This window comes from Dromiciops gliroides, chromosome 5, assembly GCF_019393635.1.
Source record: "Dromiciops gliroides isolate mDroGli1 chromosome 5, mDroGli1.pri, whole genome shotgun sequence".
Lineage (NCBI taxonomy): Eukaryota > Metazoa > Chordata > Mammalia > Microbiotheria > Microbiotheriidae > Dromiciops > Dromiciops gliroides.
Genome location: NC_057865.1, coordinates 220,948,614 through 220,969,360, shown reverse-complemented (window position 1 = coordinate 220,969,360; position 20,747 = coordinate 220,948,614). Strand labels below are relative to the sequence as shown.

Sequence of the window (20,747 nt, the reverse complement as noted above, 5' to 3'; positions counted from 1 at the left end):
CCCACCCCACCCAACCCAGACAAGAACAAGGGGAAAAAGACAAGAAAATGAGACAAGAGACATATGAGCAAAGGGGAGAAAAGATTGATGGACAAGAGATAAGAGGCAAGAGAAGAGGAAATAACAAGTAAAAAAGGGCAGGAGTTCTAGATGAAATACAGAGAGAGAACTTAAAACCATACTTCCCCATAGAGCTCTGGTGGTAATCTGTTGGAAACCAACAGAAACAGCATGATAGAGTTTTTTTTTTTTTTTTAAAGGCAGTTGTGTGGTGACTGGCTATTACCAGTGTTAGGAGATTAAAAAAAATATCATCTAAAGTTTTAGGCACAAGAAGTTGGGTCACAACCTTCCACACAGGGGATGGCTGAGACTCATGATGAAGCAGGTCATCGTGGGACAACTACCACAAGCCTATCTCAGCAAGTCCTCCCCCATCTTTCCCCAGTCCTTGGGCTTTACACCCTAGGTGAAGGCGGGGGAAGCCATAGGGAGAGGGGCTAAGAGCAGGATGGAGGCTTACCTATGCCAACTCTTCCCTGGGGAGAACAGTAGACATTGCATGGGAGAAGAGCCAGGTAGCTGAAGACTGCTTCCTGCTTCCCAGAAGGAAGAAGGCACAGCATTTCTGAGCATTGGAAGGACAAACACAGGCAAAATGCCCCTTTTCCCCTCACACCAAGGGGAACCAGCAAAAAAAATTCAATTCCTTGTTCTTCCTCAGTAACCAAAACCCCAGACCCAGCCTCCTTCTCTCTAATCCTGAGGTGAGACCAAGGAAAGTGTGGGGGAAAAGCCAAAAAGACTGCCAACATCCCATAATCTACAGTCCCCTAATAGTTGAAGGCTAAGGCTGTTTCAGGGGTGCGGAAAAAAGAAAAGTGTTAGGTAACCCTGCAAAATACTAAAACTTCAGCTACCAAAGTCTGGGCTGACCAGACCGTCTCCCAATTCCCTTCTCTTCCACCAGTTTTGTGGAGAGTGACAGAGCTTGGGCAAACTGGTTCAGTGCTGAAGAACTGGGTCAATGCTCACCCCAGATTAAAGGAAACAAGCCAGGGAGTCCTAAAGCCTGGGGTCTCAGGAAAGGGAATAAAAAGCCAGAGTAAGAAATAGGAGAGAATTTAAGCTTAAGGCAACTTACTTCTGCCCTGTGACCTTAGCTAGTGCCTGGGTGCTGGTGTTCAGAGAACAGAGAAAAGAAAGCGAATGAGCCTCAAAGCTGGCCTGCTCATCCTCCTTGGAAGAGGTCTGTGGCCCGGGAGTAGAGCCAAAAGAGGCACCAGGGAGAGTTTGGGCTCCCAAACAAAAAGTAATAACCTGCCCATATTTTATCAGCAGTTTTCCAAAGCAACCTTTTCCGGGGTTGGACGAACGCCACATCCTCCTCCCCCTTCCCAAGGCTACTGCTGCCACCTTTCATCCCCTGTCAAACTAAGCCCTCTCTTCCAAGAGATGGAACAGATCTCACTTTCTACCTTCCATTACCAGAAGCTTCCTGCCCAGGGTAGGGTAGGGCTCTCACTGAAGGGGTCCCACACTAGGCAGTTAGACCATCCTCACATTTTTTTTTTTTGGCACCTGCATCTCCAAGTGCTTTTTAAATTCACCTCAAGGCCAGACAGGCATGAGGGATGATGGTAGCTGGGTGGAAACTTTAATCAAGTAGCACCTAGGCTCCCCCAGAGCATGACAGGGACCTGAATAGCACCCCCAACAAGGTCCCTCCAACACCTGTACCCCACCAGAAGGTATATAAATTTATTGCATTTCAGCAAAGATCTGCAGCTTCCAGTATTCACAATGTGAAGATATTAACAATACAAAATATATTCTGAAAGTCAAATACCTGCAGTTTATAGTGCTTTTTTCAGATTTGTTAAAAAATACAATGCTTAAAGTTTCCTATATAAGATATACAAAAGCAAAAAATATATATATATAGTAGAAATAAATCAGCCATATTAATTTACAGCTTTTGTACCCAACCCTCCCCCACTCCTAAGCCCCATGTCCATTACTTCTGTATTTCCTGAAGTTAAAAGGGGTGGGGGTTGGGGGTGGGGCCTGTTTATTCGGGTTTGGGCTGGGCTCAGGAATACCCATTAAACTGCACTCTGTTCAGAACCCACAGGTCAGGGTGGAATAGGACAGCTAGAAGGTCCCTGAAAAGATAGTATGGGATATCTTATATTTGGGGGAACAAGGGAGGAAGCCAAAAGGTACAAAGGCCAGGCAAGGGAATGAAGACTTTAACATCACCTCTCCTATCCTAACCCCGACACCCCCAAACCCCCACAACAAAACAGGCTTGGTCATGACAAAGAAATGATCATTCATCTCATGAAGGAGGGGGAGATGAGTCTCAGGATCAGTCTACTTGACAGCTGGATTAATCTCTGATGGCTAAAACTTTAGGGGAAAGGGACACTCAGCAAAGAGCTATCTATAGCTCCTAACTAGGCACAAGGTCCCTACTCCCTGCTGTGAAGGCCAGGGGACTCAAAGCTGCCAAAGGCCAACTCTCAAAACTTCATGGGCCAAATGACACCCCCTGACCCTGGAACTTCCTTGGTGGGGTAGAAAGCAGAACAAAGGGAAAGAGGGGTCTGCTGTAAATTGATTCAAAGTAAGGATAATATATTCTTTTCAAGGAGTAAACCCATAGCCCTCCACTCAATAAAGAACCAACCTCAAATACCTTTCCCCAAGTCTCCACTGCTCCCAGTAGCAGCACTGAATCGGTTTTCCTCCGAAACTCACGTTGCTAGGGAGGAGACTGTGCCTTGTTAAGTTGTACCAATAAAATTTTGAAATATTCACTGGGGTGTCCTGCCCCCTTCCTTTAACGGATCCAAAAGTACATGATTAGAAATCTACATTGAAAGAATTTGCTGAGTTCTCTCCTGGAGTGGGGGGCAGGGGATGGGATGATAGGCTGGGGCACAAATTCCTTTGTTTCAGCATAAACAGGATTTGGTCTGGGAAACAATCTTAGGTGACCTAAGATCCTTGCAAATGATTCCTGAGTTTTGAAAACAGCATATGTCCTCACAGAATGGAGCTGAACATGCTTCAAGTTAATCTTTAAGGTATTAACAGTCATTGAGTTTCAGGTTAAAAAAACAAACAAACACCAAACCCTAATCTTGCTGGATTTTATATAAAATATAAGGCAGAATCACAGCATCATCTATTTGTAGCAACAGTAAAAAGACAATTTATGAAAAGGTCTACGCCTCTGCTTATGGACTGGGACACTGTTTTCACTTTCATACACATATGTAATCATTTCCCCTCAAAAAGTGCAGGAGTTTAGTATGTTTTATGACCCCCTAACTTGCCTTGTTTCAAAATGTGACTGTTATAAGCAAAGTGACCCCAGGAACACACTCAAGTGTACAGATAAAAATGGATTTCTATGAAAGAGGTCTTGAGGTGTTTTGATTCTAGAGCTTTTTGATTCTTTTCAACAATTTCAAATATAATTTCTTCTACGTGTATGTAGACATGAACACACACATACACAGGTAGACACGCACACATGCACGCACACTTTACTAGCTCTATCAGCTCAGGGTAATTTTCATTTATTGCAGGTCTGCTTTAATAGTGGCTAACAGAAACCTATCCCCCAACCCAATAGATCCACACAGACACATCCATTTCTACACCTTGCTCACAGTGAGTGAAAAGCTCCCTGATGAGAAACCAAATGGTCAAGAGACACAAGGCTTTTAGTGGCTGGGCCTGGAGGCCAATTCTAGTTGCTTTTGGATCTCTCAATGACAAATGAACCAAGAGCTTCCTGTTGCTGTCATTCCTGGACTCTCCTCTAGATCTGGGCCTAAAGGAAATGGGAGGATTCTGTTTCTAAAGACACAGCTGCCTCCACTGCAGCATAGACGTCACTCCTCTTCTGAGGTGTCACACCTACAATCTCCCAAAGCAGCTAACAGTGTGAGGAGAAAAAGTTCTTCTGACCTCCCACTAATTTACTTCATCTCAGAATAATACTATGTTTGTCCCCAAATAATTATGAAGGATTGAAATTGGGGGAAAACATCGAATTGTGATCATCCCTAATAATGGAGTCAGAGGGAAATTTCTAGGGACGTTCTAAAGAGTGTGCCTCTTTTCAGGCAATATGAAGTCCAGGTGTGAAGAGGAAAATCAACCTAGAACTAACCTGCAAGCAGGTGAAAAAAATTCGATGAAGTCTCCAACTAACCCCTGATCTGGGCACATCCTTCAACCCCCTGCTCCATTCCTCACCCACTACTCTACCACCATCTTCTGATGCTTCATATGGCTTGGACAATCCCACCACCTCTCTATGGCCTGTCTTTTTTCCTAGAACCACCTGTGATCCTGGATGCTTGAAGATGACAAAAAGGCACTGCCTCTGACTCTGGCTCCAGGGTGGGAGGAAGTGAAGGGAGTGCCTCCATCAGTAGTTTCTGAATGGCTTTCTGACCCTGTCACTTCAAGCACTGGCCCAGGGCTTCTTTTCCCATTCTACTGTCAGGACCAGAGATGACTCAAAAAATACTGGGAGCCCTGGTCCAAAGAATATCATCTAAAAGATAAACACTAAATGATCAGGTGGAAAAAAAGGGGTGGGGAGGAAACTGAAAGGGTATGATTGAGAAAGAAAGGTAGTACAGAAAGCTGCTCCCAATTAAAATGACAAAATGAAGGAAAAAAAACCCCATATATATATAAAACCTAAAAGCAGAGTATATGAATGCTTAATCTTATGGGAGGTCAGGACAGCATCTGCAGAAAGGCCTGGTGTGCCAAGCCAAGGCCCAGCCACAAGGAGATAAGGCATTATTATAAAACTGACCACGGTATTTTGGTCACAGGATGTTCCTTCTCCTCCCTCTGAGCCTACTCCCCATTGTGAATGTCTTTTATATACTTTATATATACACATATATATAATATAGAATCTGTCTTTTGTTAAAAAGTATTTCAATGATCATATATATATTTATCAAGGCATGATGGCTTTAAGGAATGGGGAAGAGGGAAGGATCCATCATGGGGGAGGTAAGATAAGTAAAGCAGAAAGGGAGAGGTTGGGGAAAGAAATTTAAAAGGAAACCGTCTGGGGTCAAATGCTTCATGTAGGGTAGCGGGGTCACATCAATAGCTTCCATTCACGTGCCCCATTCCAGGTAGGGTACTAGGGTCCCAACTCATCTCCTGGGGCCCCCCCCACTTCCCATTGCTGTGCATCTTTAATGCCTCGTGGCTCCCTCTCCCACATGTCTCTTGGACCCATGCTACCTTGTACCCCAGGGTTTGTGGGTACAGCCCGTGTCTCTGGCACTGGGCGCCTGATCTCAGAAGCCATTGCCACTGATATTGATAGACTGCAGGTCAGCTACCTGCATGACGTTGATGCCACTGTTGGCAAGTCGGGCAATACCCTCAGGACAGATAGCTTCCATAGCTACCATGTTGGTGGTAATGAGGGCAGAGGGAGTGGGAGTGCCACTGCCCTCTGAGCCTGCCCCACTGTCCAGGGGCATGGTGCCTACACTCAGGGCCACTCCTGGGCCTCCTTTTTTATTCTGGTGGGTCTTGATGTGCTTCGATAAATGGTCACTCCTCATGAAGCGTTTGGGGCACTCAGGGCAGGCAAACTTCTTCTCACCTGGATGAAGAGAGAGAGGCGAGATGAGGAGGTGTAACTCTGATAAGGAAGTAGAGAGGGACCTTGCCCCCATCTCTATCTTAAAATGTGTCATGTTAGAAGCACTTAGTAAGACTATCCCAGAAGGTCATGTCATAGTTGTAGGGTTAGCCTATGGGTTTTTTTTGTTTCTTCCTCCAGGAGGCATTTCTAATTTGACTCCAATCCCCAAAGAGTTTTACTAAATCCCTGAAGTTTCTACTCAGTACCCCCTGACATTAAGTCCTTCTGTGAGATAAAGGTAACCAGCAGTCCCTGAAGGAATCATTCTAGTGTAATAAATACAGCTGGGGGAGAAGGGAAGTGAGAGACACAAGTACCAGGACGAGTCTTTTGTTTATTTACTTTTGGAGGGGATGGGAGGAGCCAGCAGTAATGTGCTTCTTCTATTAGGAGAGAGATGGGCATACAGGAGGAGGAAGAAGTGGCCCATAGGTACTTGCTTTATTTCAAAAACAGGTCAAAACCAAGGTCCCCTAGTCTACCCTGTCTCTCCTCTATCCCACCCTAGAACAGTGAATCTCCTACTCAAAGGCCTTCTGTTCCCTCCAAAAGCAGCCTATTTCACTGTTGGACAATTGAATCGTTAGGAAGCTTTTCGTTATGCTGACTCAAAATCCATAACTGGTCCTGGCTCTATAATCTGAGGCCAATCATCACAAATCTAACTTCTCTTCTACATGAATTAGTCCACATACTCAAGTTTACTCTGTTAATTTTTTTGAAGCTATAATTTATGCCTTTTGCTTTTACAGTCTCCTAATATACTCCCATCTCCCCTTCCCATCAAACGTCTCCTTATAAAAAAACCAAAAATTTCTAAAACTGCCATAAAAATGAGTTCAGTTATACTTTATTCTAGAGTATTTGTACCAAAAGTGTTAACCAGGTTTGTCGAATATGCATATTTTGTTTTTCCAACCAGACTCTAAATTCATCAAAGACCTTGTCTAACACTGGGGCAGAAAGATACGGTTCTGTCCCCTGCACGAGCCTATCAGTTCACCTGCCCCCTTGATTGGTCCTCACTCACCTGTGTGTGTGCGTTTGTGCCGCTGGAGCTCATCTGAGCGGGTAAAGCGCTTTCCACAGTATGTCCAGGAACAGATAAAGGGCCTCTCGCCTGTGTGCCATCGTAGGTGTGCCCGAAGGTGGGAGGTCTTTCCATAAACTTTGCCACAACCTGGCATGTGGCAGATATGTTGCTTCTTTTTACCAGGGTCCCCAGAGCCCCTGTCAGAGAGAAAACAGCCACCATATGTCAGCATCTTTTGAGATATGAATGAGGTGACCTTCTAAACACACATTTTCTCTCTCAAGCATGCAAATGCTTAGACACAAGGGAACCTGAGAAATCACATGGCCTGGGGAGCACCAAGGCTTGTCTTACTATCTTTATCCCTAGGGAAAACACAAGTGCTTGCTGCTTCTCTGTATTTTTCTTTAGAGGTCAGGCCTCATACTGTCCTATGGTCCTTACTCAGTTTCAATGGGGCAGCTAGGGGATGCCATCATATGGAGAGCACCAAGTTTGGAATCAGGAAGACCTGAGCTCAAATCCAGCCTTAGCTCCTTATGAACTGTGTGATCGGGACAGCTAGGTGACGTTAGTGGATAGAGCACAGGCCCTGGAGTCAGGAGTACCTGAGTTCAAATCCGGCCTCAGACACATAACACTTACTAGCTGTGTGACACCCTGGGCAAGTCACTTAACCCCAAATGCCTCACTAAAAAAAAAAAGAACTGTGTGGTCCTGGGCAAGTCACTGAACTACTGTTTGCCTCAGTTTCCTCAACTGTAAAATGGGGGTGATAACAGCACCTACCTCCAAAGGTTGTTGTGAGGTCAGATGAGATATACTTTGCATATTATAAGCGCTACATAAATGTAGTTATCACTAGCATCAAGAAATGATCATCAATAAAAGTAATTTGTGCAGTTTAAGCATCATTTGCTAGTCATCTAAAAGGATGTTTATGATGCCCAACTCTACGTATTACTCATGGAAAACACTGACTTGGCCATTGATTTCTGGCTGGTTATTTATGCAGGGAAAAGGATTAAGCCTTTGGAATATTCCATAATTTATACATAAATACCCTCCTATGATGAAGATACTGTCAGGGAAAACTAAAAAGCTGAAGGAACTGGGGCATCTAGGTGGTGCAGTGGATAGAGCACCGGCCCTGGAGTCAGGAGGACCTGAGTTTAAATTCGACCTCAGACACTTGACACTTACTAGCTGTGTGACCCTGAGCAAGTCACTTAACCCCAATTGCTTCACCAAAAAAAAAAAAGAAAAGAATAAAAAAGAAAAGAAAAAAAAAAGCTGGAGGAATTGATAAAAGATAAAACAAAGAACTGACTTTCTGAAGGGATGAAAAGATGAAGAGAATATAGCCCCGATTCACGTTCTAGATATGTGGAAAAGTTTTTGACATATTTCTAATTTTAGCCCCTTCCCAATATATTATCACTGTTCCCAACAATAAGTTGCCTTCCTAGCTTTCCCTCCTCCAAAACAAAATGTATTTCGAACTTTTGGATAGACAACTCACCTCCCTTCACTGTCTTTACAATAGGGGCAAGTGCAAGCCTCCCGTCTCGTCCTCCGACCAGGCTGGGGTTGGGGGTCCAAGCTGGACTCTCCTTCCACCCCACCAGCCGTGTCATCATGTATTCCATCACCACTAGCCCCGTGAAGGCCAAGTTGAGCCCCATGGTCTCCTGAAAGAGAAAGAAAAATAACTCTTATTTCTGTTATTACAACATTAAGCTACCACCTTAGCAACATTTTATTTCCCTGAATTCATGACACATCCCTTGCTTCAAAGTTCTGGGTCTTATTCAAATTCTCCCAATTACCCAGGTTTGAAACCTCAGAGTCACCAAATAAGAAACTTAAAAATTGGGTGGTCATTTAGTCCAAGCCCTGCTTGGCGGTGATGAACAATCTGTCATATCACAAGCTGCTCATTCGATTTCTGGACTACTCCAATTCTTCCTTAAACTAAACTGAGTTTTACACAGCAAAAAAATTAAGTCTAGGAGGACTATATTAAGAAATGTAGATGATATAAAAACAAAAGGTAGCAATAATTTTTTTTTATTCTGACAATTTTTAATATTTTATTTTTCCCCACTTATATGTAAAAAACAATTTTTAACATTCAGGTTTTTTTTCTTTTAAAGTCTTGAGTTCCAAATTTTATCCCTTCCTCCCTGTCCCCTCCCTGAGACAGTAAGCAATCTGATATAGATTATACATGTATAATCATGTAAAACATTTCCATGTTGGTCATTTTGTGCAAGAAAAAAAAAGGAAGAAAGAAAAAAGTGAAAAATAGTATGCTTTAGTCTGTATTCAGACAGCATCAGTTCTTTCTCTGGAGGTAGAGAGCATTTTTCATCATGAGCCCTTTAGAATTGTCTTGGATCGTTGTATTGCTGAGAATAGCTAAGTCACAAAGTTCTTAATACAATATCGCTGTTATTGTGTACAATATCCTCCTGGTTCTGCTCACTTCACTTTGTATCAGTTCAAATAAGTCTTTCCAGTTTTTTTCTAAAATCATCCTGCCTGTCATTTCTTCTACCACAATTAGCAATAAAATGTTAAAGAAGAATGACCAGGGGCAGCTAAATGGCACAGTGGATAGAGCGCTGGCCCTGGAGTCAGGAGGACCTCAGTTCAAATCCAGCCTCAGACACTTAACACTTACTGGCTGTGTGACTCTGGGCAAGTCACTTAACTGCAATTGCCTCACCAAAAAAAAAAAAAAAAAATGATCATGGGCAGCTAGGTGGCGCAGTGGATAAAGCACTGGCCTTGGAGTCAAGAGGACCTGAATTCAAATCCGGCACCTGTCCCTTGCTAGCTGTATGTCCCTGGGCAAGTCACTTAACCCTCACTGCCCACCCACCCCCCAAAATAAAGAAGAATAACCAACCATTTAACCACTTAACCCTTCAAATATTTCAAGATTAATTATATTAATATAGCCTTCTTTTTCTTTTCCAGGCTAAATATCTCTAATTCTTCCAAATGTTCCTCATATAATCTGAGATTTCTCATCATGCTCTTTCTAAGTTTACCTATATGTATGACCACTCCTTTTTTGGATCAGGACCCATGACCTACTTCTGTAAGGGCACTCCAAGGCAGTTCTGAGTCTTCTTCTCTGTTTATAGTCTATCTCTGTCTCTCTCTTGTTAGGTTTATAAGCTACTATGGGCTCAATTGTCATCTCTACACAAATGATTTCCAGACCAAATATGTAGCCCTGGTCTAAGATTCAGCCCCATGTCACCAACTGCTTTGTGGATACTTAAAACTTCTCCAAAGTAGAACTCATTAGCTTTCCCCCCAAAGCCACCCTTCTTCCAAACTTCCGTATTTCTGTTAAGGACACCAATCATCTTTGACTCCTCACTCTCCCTCTCAAGTATCTAATCAGTTGTCTTCTCATCGAGTCTACCTCACCTCCACAACATCTCTTGCATCCATTCTCATCTCTGCACAGACACAGCTACCATACTTGTCGAGGACTCCCTCACCTCCAGCCTCACAACAATCTCCTAACTGGTCTCCCTGCCTCCAATCTCTCCCTTCTCCAACCCATCCTTTACACAAATGCCAAAATGATATTTCTTTTTTTGTTTTTTTAGTGAGGCAATTGGGGTTAAGTGACTTGCCCAGGGTCACACAGCTAGTAAGTGTTAAATGTCTGAGGCCAGATTTGAACTCAGGTCCTCCTGACTCCAGGGCCGGTGCTCTATCCACTGCGCCACCTAGCTGCCCCGAAAATGATATTTCTGAAGCACAGGCAGGTCTGACCATGGCATTCCCCAGCTAAAGAAATTCCAATGGTTGCCTATTGTCTCTAGGATCATATACAAACTCAAGAACTTCAAGCATTTTACAACGTAGCTCTAAGCTACCTTTTCAAACTTATCAAACTTAAATCTCCTTTGTGCCCTCCCTCTACAATCCAGCCAAACTGGCATTCTTCTGGTTCCTCACTCACCACATTCCTTCTCAGCTTTTGCACAGGCTGTTGTTGTTCCCCCTGCCTAGAGTGTACTCCCCCCCCCCCACCCTTGGCTTCTTGGAATCTTATTTCACAACACCTCCCACCCCCATCTGCCAGGACCTCCTCCCAAACTTCTTTCTTCTGTGTGTATTGGGGAGTTGGGGCAGGGGGGAGAGAAGATTTAGTATGGGCCAGGCATTGTGCTAAGCACTTTACAATTATCTGATCTTCACATAAACACTGAGAGGTAGGTGCTATTATTATCCCCATTTTAAAGTTGAGGAAACTGGGGCAAACAGAGGTAACTTGCTCAGGTTCACAAAGCTAGTAAATGTCTGAGGTTGAATCTGAACTCAGGTCTTCCTGGTTTGCTTTTTGCGGTCTCTGTACTCTTTATTTTTGTTTTTTTTTTTTCGGGGCAACGAGGGTTAAGTGACTTGCCCAGGGTCACACAGCTAGTAAGTGTCAAGTGTCTGAGGTCAAATTTGAACTCAGGCCCTCCTGAATTCAGGGCCAGTGCTTTATCCACTGTGCCACCTAGGTCCCCATTGTCTCTGTATTCTTAGTGGCTGGTGCAGTGTTGGCACACAGTAGGCACTTTTAAAATGCTTCTTTATTGGAGGTGAACCCCCTACTGCTTCCTTGGTTCAAGACCAGTACTTCTTTAAGGTCACCTCAGGGGGTCTAGTGAGTCATGCCCTTTCCTCATGTGGGACCCCTAAAGGCCCTGCCTCTTCACCTGAACTGGTGCTTTGACAGGTCTTTTTCAACCCCCAGCTAATTTTTTTAATCTGAATTTTAAACTTTAGATTTACTCTTACTGAATGTAATAAACTTGTTAATTTCAAGTGACCCTCCATCCTCAAGACCTTTTTGGATCCTGTTCTTTAGCAGGTTTTGGATTTGAACTAATCTAAAATGACTACTCTTACTACCCTCATTCATCCTGGGCTTAAAATGGCTCTCAAATGTTTATTCTTCCCCACTCTATTTGAATATCCCTCTACTTAAGTGTCATGTGATAGTATCACATCTGTCCAGAGCAATGAGCTTATTTATCCCTTCTTAATGCACAGAATCTCAAGAGCTGGCACCCAAGACACCTGTCTTTGAACTTGTTTCACTTTCTCTTTTAATATTTTGATAACTGTATCACAATATGACTTGTTTTCTTTACAGTCCTGTGTATTATACTGTATGTATTTAAAAACATAATTCTGAGGCAGGCTCCATAGGTTTTACCAGACTGTTCCAACAACTTTGCCCAAAGGGCTATAAAATTGTGCGTACCCTTGACCCACCAATACCACTGCTAGGTTTATATCCCAAAGACATCCCAAAAAAGAGGAAAAGACCTATTTGTTCAAAAATATTTATAGCAGTTCTTTTTGTGGTAGCAAAGAATTGGAACTCAAAGGAATGCCCATCAATTGGGGAACAGTTAAAATACTATGCTATATGACTATGATGGAATATTATTGTGCTGTAAGAAATGACAAGCAGGATGATTTCAGAAAAATCTGGAAAGACTTATATGAACAGTGAAGTGAGCAGAACCAGGAGAACATTATGCACAATGACAACAATATTGTTTGAAGAACTGTGAATGACTTAACTATTCTCATCGATACAATGATCCAAGATAATCCCAAAGGACTAATGATGATGCATACTATCCACCTTCCAGAGAAAAAACTGATATTGATTGAACTTAGATTTCAATCTAAGCATGCTATTTTTTCACTTTCATTTTTTTCCTTTGGAGTTTTCTTACAAAATGACTAATATGGTAATGTTTTATATAACTGCACATGTACACTCTATATCTGATTGCTTGGTACCTCAGGGAGGGAGGGAAGGAGGTATACAATTTAGAACTCAAAACTTTAAATAAATAAAAATGTTTATTACAATTAAAAAAAAAAAGACTGACTATCCCAGGGGTCCAAATATATACAACCAAGGTTAAAACCCCCAGGGTATAGGTCAACCCACACTTGAATAGTAATTCCATTTACTGTATCCTGATGCCCTCTTTCTAATAAAACTCCAAAATATTGCAAAGGCTACTCAGGTGACAGCTACACACATACCTCCTGTTAAAATTCTATAGTAAAGTCTACTGTAGAGAATCCTTAAGAAATATTTATGATGACCACCAAATCCCAAGAACGTGTGCACCATGACTGGTGGTGGTGTGAAGTACAAGGATGACCACAAGAATAAATTCCTCTAATGATACTTTCTTTCCTGGGATACTTTATAAGCCCAAACTGCTTTACAGAACCTACAAGCTTGAAGTATGATGTCTTCTATTTATCTTTGTATCCTCCAGAGAATCCATCCTCTCTAAACCAAAGCAGGAGCTGGCTGTATGATACTACTAAAGCACTAGTGAATTCAAAGTTAGAAACAGAAAAAAAAAAACCTCTCATAGAAAGGGAATGAGATTTCATCCTAAAAACCATAGTTTCTGCTTTTAATACTTCTTTTAACTGAAATTTGTCTTTCTTTCACTTTTAAAGCCACAGGGGTCACTAAGGTATCTCTAATTCTTCTCCAGAGCTTGGTTACAATGGAAACAATGGTATCTGGAATAACGAAAATGAAATTTCCAGGGACCTTATTACCAATCATTAAACCCAGAAGCATTTAGAGTTGGGAAATTTCAAGAAGAAACTTCAACACTGTGCTCTCAGAAGGTAAGCAACACTTGTGGTTGTATAGAAAAAATATCCTGGCCCAAGTGAAGGGAGGAAGGAGGTGGTATTAGTGACAATACCCTAGAACTGCAAGACACCTAGGAGGTGACAATTTAGAGCCAACTACTTTTGTTGATACCAGAGAAATTCAAGTCAGTTCAACAGACACTTGTTAAGTTTCTACCATGTGCAATGTACCACGGACAAAGAAGAATTTATCCAGGTACCACTTACAATTAAAGACGAAATTTGGGGCAGCTAAGTGGCACAGTGGATAGAGCACTGGCCCTGGAGTCAGGAGTACCTGAGTTCAAATCCAGCCTCAGACACTTGACACTTACCAGCTGTGTGACCCTGGGCAAGTCACTTAACCCCAATTGCCTCACCCCCCCCCAAAAAAAAAGAAAGAAAGAAAAGAAAGACAAAATTTGTGAGAACTCGTTACAATTTCTGAAGCAGTTGATCAAACAGGTCAGTGCTCTAAACCAATGGGAAATACTTGGCATTTTCTGAGGCTGGATATTTTCCTTAAATTAAAGGTGGGGGGGCACAGAATGTTAATGCTAAAAGGAATATAAGGGCAGCTAGGTGACTCAATGGATTAAGCACCAGCCTTGGATTAAAGAGGACCTGAGTTCAAATCCGGCCTCGGACACTTGACACTTACTAATTGTGTGACCATGGTCAAGTCACTTAACCCTCATTGCCCCGCCAAAAAGAAAAGAAAAAAGAAGAACCTAAATCAGCACCTGAAGAGGATTCATCAGTATGCATGCTTCAGGTAACAGACAAAATGATCTGTGAGGTCTTTTTCTAATATTAGAATTCTATGACTTAAGTAACTTGTCCCAAGGTTACTAAATGAGTTAGTGGAAGAAGCAGGACCAGAGCCCAGACCTTGTTATCCAGTTCAGTATTCTTTCCATCACTGTATTCATCCACAAAATGACTTAGGGACAAACCAGGCACCCACAGTAATAATTCTATAAAGAAATAATGACTACTATTCTAGCCTGCTCTCTGCTTTTCAAAAAATGTAAACAGAAAGCGAGGCCTATTTTAGTTCTGCACTGATCCTGAGTCCCTTCCAAACTAGCCTGCTTCTTTACATGATCAATATCTTGAAGTTTTCCCTAGCTATAGTACTCAGCATTCCCAGACTTTTGGGATGCAATGCCAATATTTGTTTGATTTTGTGATCAAACTGCCACTAAGCCCAACACTCACCACTTCTCTAAGTACTGTCGGACAGATTTTAAAAAATTAATTTAAATGGATTTTGTTTTTAGAATTGAAAACCTAATAACATATCTATGAATAAATGAAAACACCTCTCAAGCATCAGAAAACAGGTCTGGTAGTCAATGTACCAGGTAGATAACATGTTATTAATTAGCCTTCTAAAATAACAAAAGAAGATTGCTTTGCTAATGAATAATGGCTCCCCCTTGTGGTGATATAGTTTGTCCTTGAAATAAGCATACATGCCTCAAGAGATTTTCTGTTAGCACAAGTCATGGATAAACTAGTAAAAAGTTAACTTTTGGAAGAGAAATTTTCCATGTGTTTGTAGAATTTTGTCTACTTTGAATTTTCAGTCAAGAGAAATGAAGAATATAAATAAACCAACTTCTTCTACAAAGTACCTTCAATCTGAGAATATGGCCAAATAATTCCTTTTTTCCTCAGTTTCCTCTGCCCCTTCTCACGCCCAGGCTTTACAATTTAATGGGAAATAATCTTTCCCTGTTTTACTTAACTGTAACTAATTATGAATTTCTGAATCCAGTGGAGAACATGACTTTTACCCCTTCTCTATTTCCCTCCCCTTTCTTTTTCACACAGAAAAGCTGCCAAAATGATTAGGCCAATTATTTGCCCCTCACAATAATTTCAAACCTTTTTGTTTGTTTGTTTCAGAGAGTACTAAATTGACATTTAATTAATTTAAAGATAGATGGGGTGAAATGCCAGCAAAGCACCAAATGAACTGCTTCCAACTCCCTTTAATAACTATTTCAGAAAGAGAATGGCTGTATCTTTAAATGTGGTATTGGTTAAAGTCAGAAAAAGATTTAAAGATTTTTCTTTCCATGATGAAAAAAGCTAGTAAACCAAAGGCACAATTTAATGACAGCTTTGCTCAGCCCACTGGTCCACCTCTAGCATCAAGCTGGAGACATTACCCATACTTCTCAGTTTACTTGAAATGACAAATGTGCCAAGGCCACAAGCGTCCAAGGAAGACTACAAGGCTAGGCCAGGCCAAGCCAAACATATATTGTTCTCTGAGAAGACATTTGTAAAAACAAAAACACCACTGATAAGGGAAAGATATAGGAAGACTACTGGGAAAACAGCAAAATGGCTGCAAAGTTTGGTGAAGAACCAAATCTCCCCAATATGCTACTTCTTTTTTTTTTCTTTTGGTGGGGCAATTGAGGTTAAGTGACTTGCCCAGGGTCACACAGCTAGTAAGTACCAAGGGTCTGAGGCTGGATTTGAACTCAGGTCCTCCTGAATCCAGGGCCAGTGCTTTATCCACTGCACCACCTAGCTGCCCCTTCATTGGCTTTTTTGTGGTTTTTTCCCCCAATATACTTCTAAAGTCACTGGCAGATCTAGCATCCTACCTTCCCTGCTAACAGCCGATTGCAACTATTCATAGGCAAGGAACACTCATGAACATTAAACGAGTACGATTTTAACAAGGAATGAATTAAACGACGTACCACATTTATAAATACACATAACGCTGTTCTAGCTATATCATTTTGTATGTACTGTATCTATTTTACAGAAGAATTCCTTTTTTTTTTTTGCAGGGCAGTGAGGGTTAAGTGACTTGCCCAGGGTCACACAGCTAGTGTCAAGTGTCTGAGGCTGGATTTGAACTCAAGTCCTCCTGAATCAAAGGCCAGTGCTTTATCCACTGTGCCACCCAGCTGCCCCCAGAAGGATTCCTGAGGAGTCATCCAGTCACTCACTGGATGCAGCCTGCTCACCGCTGTGGATGACAAAAATATTTCACGGCCCAATCTGACCTATGCAAAATAGTCAAAAATAAAAGCAAAAAAAGGGAGAAGTGAAAAACCAAAATAGACATCTCAAAGTCCCAGAATCTAATCACAGAAGCTCTGACTTCAGCTTATTTATTTATTCCTAAGTGCAGTTGTTGACCTATAGGCCTTAATATTACCTATCATTGTTCCTCAATATCTCTCATTGGAAAAAAGTACTGGAATGGGGGTCGGGTGGGGGTGAGAGAACCGCAAAGGAATAGTGTGCTGCCAAAGGCAGGTACACTCACATCATAAAGTAATTCAGAACGAGAGAGAAGACACAGGAAGACCTAGTAGCACAGGGCTCTTTAGTAAATAAGCACAGAGTCCTACACCCCCCCCAAAGCCCACATACTCTAGGAAAGCTGATAGCTGTGGAATGGCTGTCACGCAGCCCCTTGGAAAGAGCCTGCTCTCCCACCACCCAGCCAGCCCTAGGACGACCGATGTACAGTGGACTTTTCCTCTTTTGGTCACCAGGTGACCAAGGCACAGAACCTCTGGTCTTTGCCCTCCAATATCAGCCAAGGAAAACAGTGAACAATAAAGCCCATCCTGCATTTTCTCTTAAGACGGCATCTAGAAAGATTATAGATGAGTCCAGCTTTCCCACACACACTCAAGTATCTGAAATGGACCCCAGACAGAACAATGATACAGAAAACGGGTAATTTCTGACATACAATGAAGAACAGCACAAAAGAACTGCCAAAAGTTAAGTGAAAGCTAGGAAAGGCTTGTGTCTGAGTAAGCCCCAATGACCAGACCTGAAGACTGAAAGTGCTGGGGGGAACCACACAAAAGAATTATTATGAATAAAGAGAAGAAACTCCAGAAATATTGTGAAATAATAATAGAAGCCCAAGAGAAAAACATCAATGGAAAGAGTAACTCTACAGCAAAAACACACAAAGTCTCAGAGAAGTAAAAATGGCTTTGGCCACAAATTCTATAAAAATGGATGGAAGAAATAAAAGAGGTAAAAAAAAATTAAATGTGAGAATAAGAATTCTGTAGGAAAAAAACTGGACCAAGAATAAATAAATAGCTTAGAATAGAGGTGGAAAAGCTTATCCAAGTATGAATAAGCTAAAAAACAGACCAAAATGATCAGAACTCAATGAATCTGGGAGAAAAATGAAATATTATAACAAAATCAAAAACTAGGAAAAGGAAAATGTTAATCTAGCATAAAAAACCAAATAACCTTTCAAAAAGGTTAAGGAGAGATATTCTAGAATCACTGGAGCCCCTGAAAACCATGACCAAAAGACTTTTTTAAGAAATCATGAAAGAAAACTGCCTAGCTCTATTCTTAAACTAAAAACCCCCCACCAATTGCCTCCTGAAAGAAACCCCAAAATGAAAACACCCATGATAGTCAGAGCCAACATCCAGAGCTTCAAAGTTAAAAAAAAATACTGTAAGCACCAGAAAGAAAAGCCCAAAGACCAATGAACAACTATTTGGATTATATAAAGACACAACAGCTGACTACTAAAAAATTAAGAAAATCTAGGAATACAATATTCTCCTAAGAATAGGTAACAGCTTACAACCAACTTACTCTCCACAAGTTATCCTACAGAGGGGGGGAAAACGGACCTTTATGTACAAGATTTGTAAGCATTCCTGATAAAACAAACAAAAACCAACCCAGGATTGAGTAGAAATTTTGAAAAGAAAAAGAGGAATAAAGAGAATCTTAGACATGTAAGAATCTCTTCAGAAATCCACTGTCTTCAAAGGAGACAAAGAGTTAAGCAACATACAAACATAAAGACTGTCTGTGGCTTAAGTCCTATTTTATTTGTTTTAAGAGAGTAAAGAAAAGGATAGGGGGGAAAATACCATATTAAGGAAGAAATAAGGAAGGGCACTTATTTCCCATAACTAAGAGAAAACTGGTGAAAGCTGAAAGATAATTCTATCAACCACAGAAAGAAAAACTCTAATATTGTTTGAAATACTCTTTGCAGATAATTACTGAAGATTTTTAAAATGTATAGTTGGACCCTGACAATAGCAAAAATGACAGCACTATTTAAATCAATTTGCAGATTTAGTATCAAATGACAAAATTCATTGGTAGTTACAAAAAGTCAAGAAACACTAGGGAAATCATGAAAACAAAAGGGGACCTAGCAGAGTACCAGATCTCAAAACTATAATACAAAACAATAATTATCCAAGTTATCAGGTATGATTTTAAAAATAGAAAAAAAAAATGGAAGAGATAAGATACCTAAGATCCAGAAGCAATCAAGTATAGTAGCATACTGTGCAATAAACACAACTCCAGCTACTAAGGCCTCACCATTACACAACAACTTCTAGAAAAACTAGAAAGCAGCCTGGAAGAAATTAGGTTTAGGTCAATATTTCACACTATTTACCACAATAAGATCCAAATGGATAAATCACCAAAATATAAAAGTTCAAATCATGTACAAATCATAAGGAGATATCTTTAGCAACTATGAATACATAAGGTAAGAGAGTTCTTGCTCAAATAAAGAATAGCAAGAAACACAGATGATAAAAGGGCCGATTTTGATTACATGAAACCAAAAAGGTTTTGTGCAGATAAAGCCAATACAGTTAGAATTAGGAGTTAACTGGGAAAAATGTTTACTAGCTGCGTGACCCTGGGCAACTCACTTAACCCTCATTGTCCCGTCCCCCCCCCCCCCGCCCCGCCAAAAAATAATAAATTTTAAAAAAATAGATAAAGGGTCAAAGGAAATGAATTGGCAGTTCTCAAGGAAGAAATCCAAGCTATCAACAACCATATGGTAAAATACTATAAATCACTAATAAGAGAAATTCAAGGGGCAGTGGATAAAGCATGGGCCCGAGTTCTAATTTGGCCTCAGACACTTGACACTTACTAGCTGTGTGACCCTGGGCAAGTCACTTCACCCTCATTGCCTTGCCAAAAAACAAAACAAAACAGAGAAATTCAATTATGAAGTTCTACGTCATATATATCAGATTGGCAAAGATTTTTGGAGGAACTGTATGTGGGAGGACAAATACACTAAATGCACTGTTAGTAGAGATATTGTCCAATCATTCTGAAAAAAATTTTTTGAATGTATGCAAAGTCACTAAACTGCATACCCTGTGATCAAGGGATACCACTACTAGGCACCAGAAAGAGAGCATAGGATCCATATGTATAAAAATATTCGTAGAAGCACTTTTTATTGTAGTAAAAATACTGGGAAAAACAATAGGGGCCCAACAATTGGGAATGGCTGAACAAATTATAATATGAATCTATTACAATTGCACTGTAATAGATTATAAAAGGAAGAGATTCAGAGAAATCTAGGAAAACTTATATGAACTCATGCAGAGTGAAATGAGAAGAGTGGGGAAAAAATTATACAATGACCACAAAGAAAAACAATGAAAGACTTAGGAACAATTATCAATGCAATGACCAATCACAAACCCAGAAGACTGATGATGAATCATGCTTTCCATTTCTTGGCAGGGAGATGACATATTTGCTTTGTGTGACTATACTTATTTGTTAAGGCAGGGTTTTTATTTTTCATTTTTTAGTAGCAGTGAGTGTGGGAGGGCAGCTAGGTGCTACAGTAGATACAGCACTGGTCCTGCTCTGTCACTGTCACTGCGTGTAACATCCTTTTGGTAGTTTTTTTTTTTTAATTCAATTGTATTTTCAGTTTTGAATTCTTTCCCTCACCACCCATAGAGATGGGGCAGCTAGGTGGTGCATGAAACAGAACATTGGTGCTGAAGTTGGGAGGACCTAAATTCAAATCTCACCTCAGACACTAGCTGTGTGACCCTGGGCAAGCCACTTAACCCCAATTGTCTTAAACATGCAGAACCATTTCCAGACATCCTGATGTATATCTTGCCACTGGACCCAGATGGCTCTGGGGGAGAGAGTGAGGTTGGTGACCTTGCACAACCCTCCCTCTCTTAAATCCATTTCACTGCAAGTTATAACATCACCCTCCTGATGTCATGGTCCTCTTTGAGAATGAAAGACAAACAACAACCTCTCTGTTTCCCAGGGCTGGTGTGAGGATAAAATGGGAAGAAAAAAAAGTAGTGAGGGTGGAGTGGGGTGGGATGGGATGGGATGGTGGCAAATCAAGAGAGGTAGCTACAAGTGAGGTAAAAAAAAAAAAATATATATATATATATATATAAATGAAATAGTTTTAAATACAGAGAAGAGAGCAAAAGTGAAGTTTAGAAAGAG

The 20,747-nt window shown here is 41.1% G+C and overlaps 1 protein-coding gene across 2 annotated transcripts in view; it reads right to left on the bottom strand.

Annotated features, from left to right (window-relative positions):
* Positions 1 to 208: 208 nt before the first annotated feature.
* The window catches only part of SP1 (Sp1 transcription factor), a 45,372-nt gene continuing 24,833 nt past the window's right edge, over positions 209 to 20,747 (bottom strand). For both annotated transcript variants that reach the window (XM_043966324.1, XM_043966322.1), the window contains exons 4-6: positions 8,263 to 8,431; positions 6,738 to 6,937; positions 209 to 5,665 (exon numbers count right to left, since the gene is read on the bottom strand). In XM_043966324.1, coding sequence (XP_043822259.1) covers positions 5,352 to 5,665; positions 6,738 to 6,937; positions 8,263 to 8,431 — 683 coding nt within the window. In that variant the 3' untranslated portion in view covers positions 209 to 5,351. The remainder of the gene's footprint in view (positions 5,666 to 6,737; positions 6,938 to 8,262; positions 8,432 to 20,747) is intronic.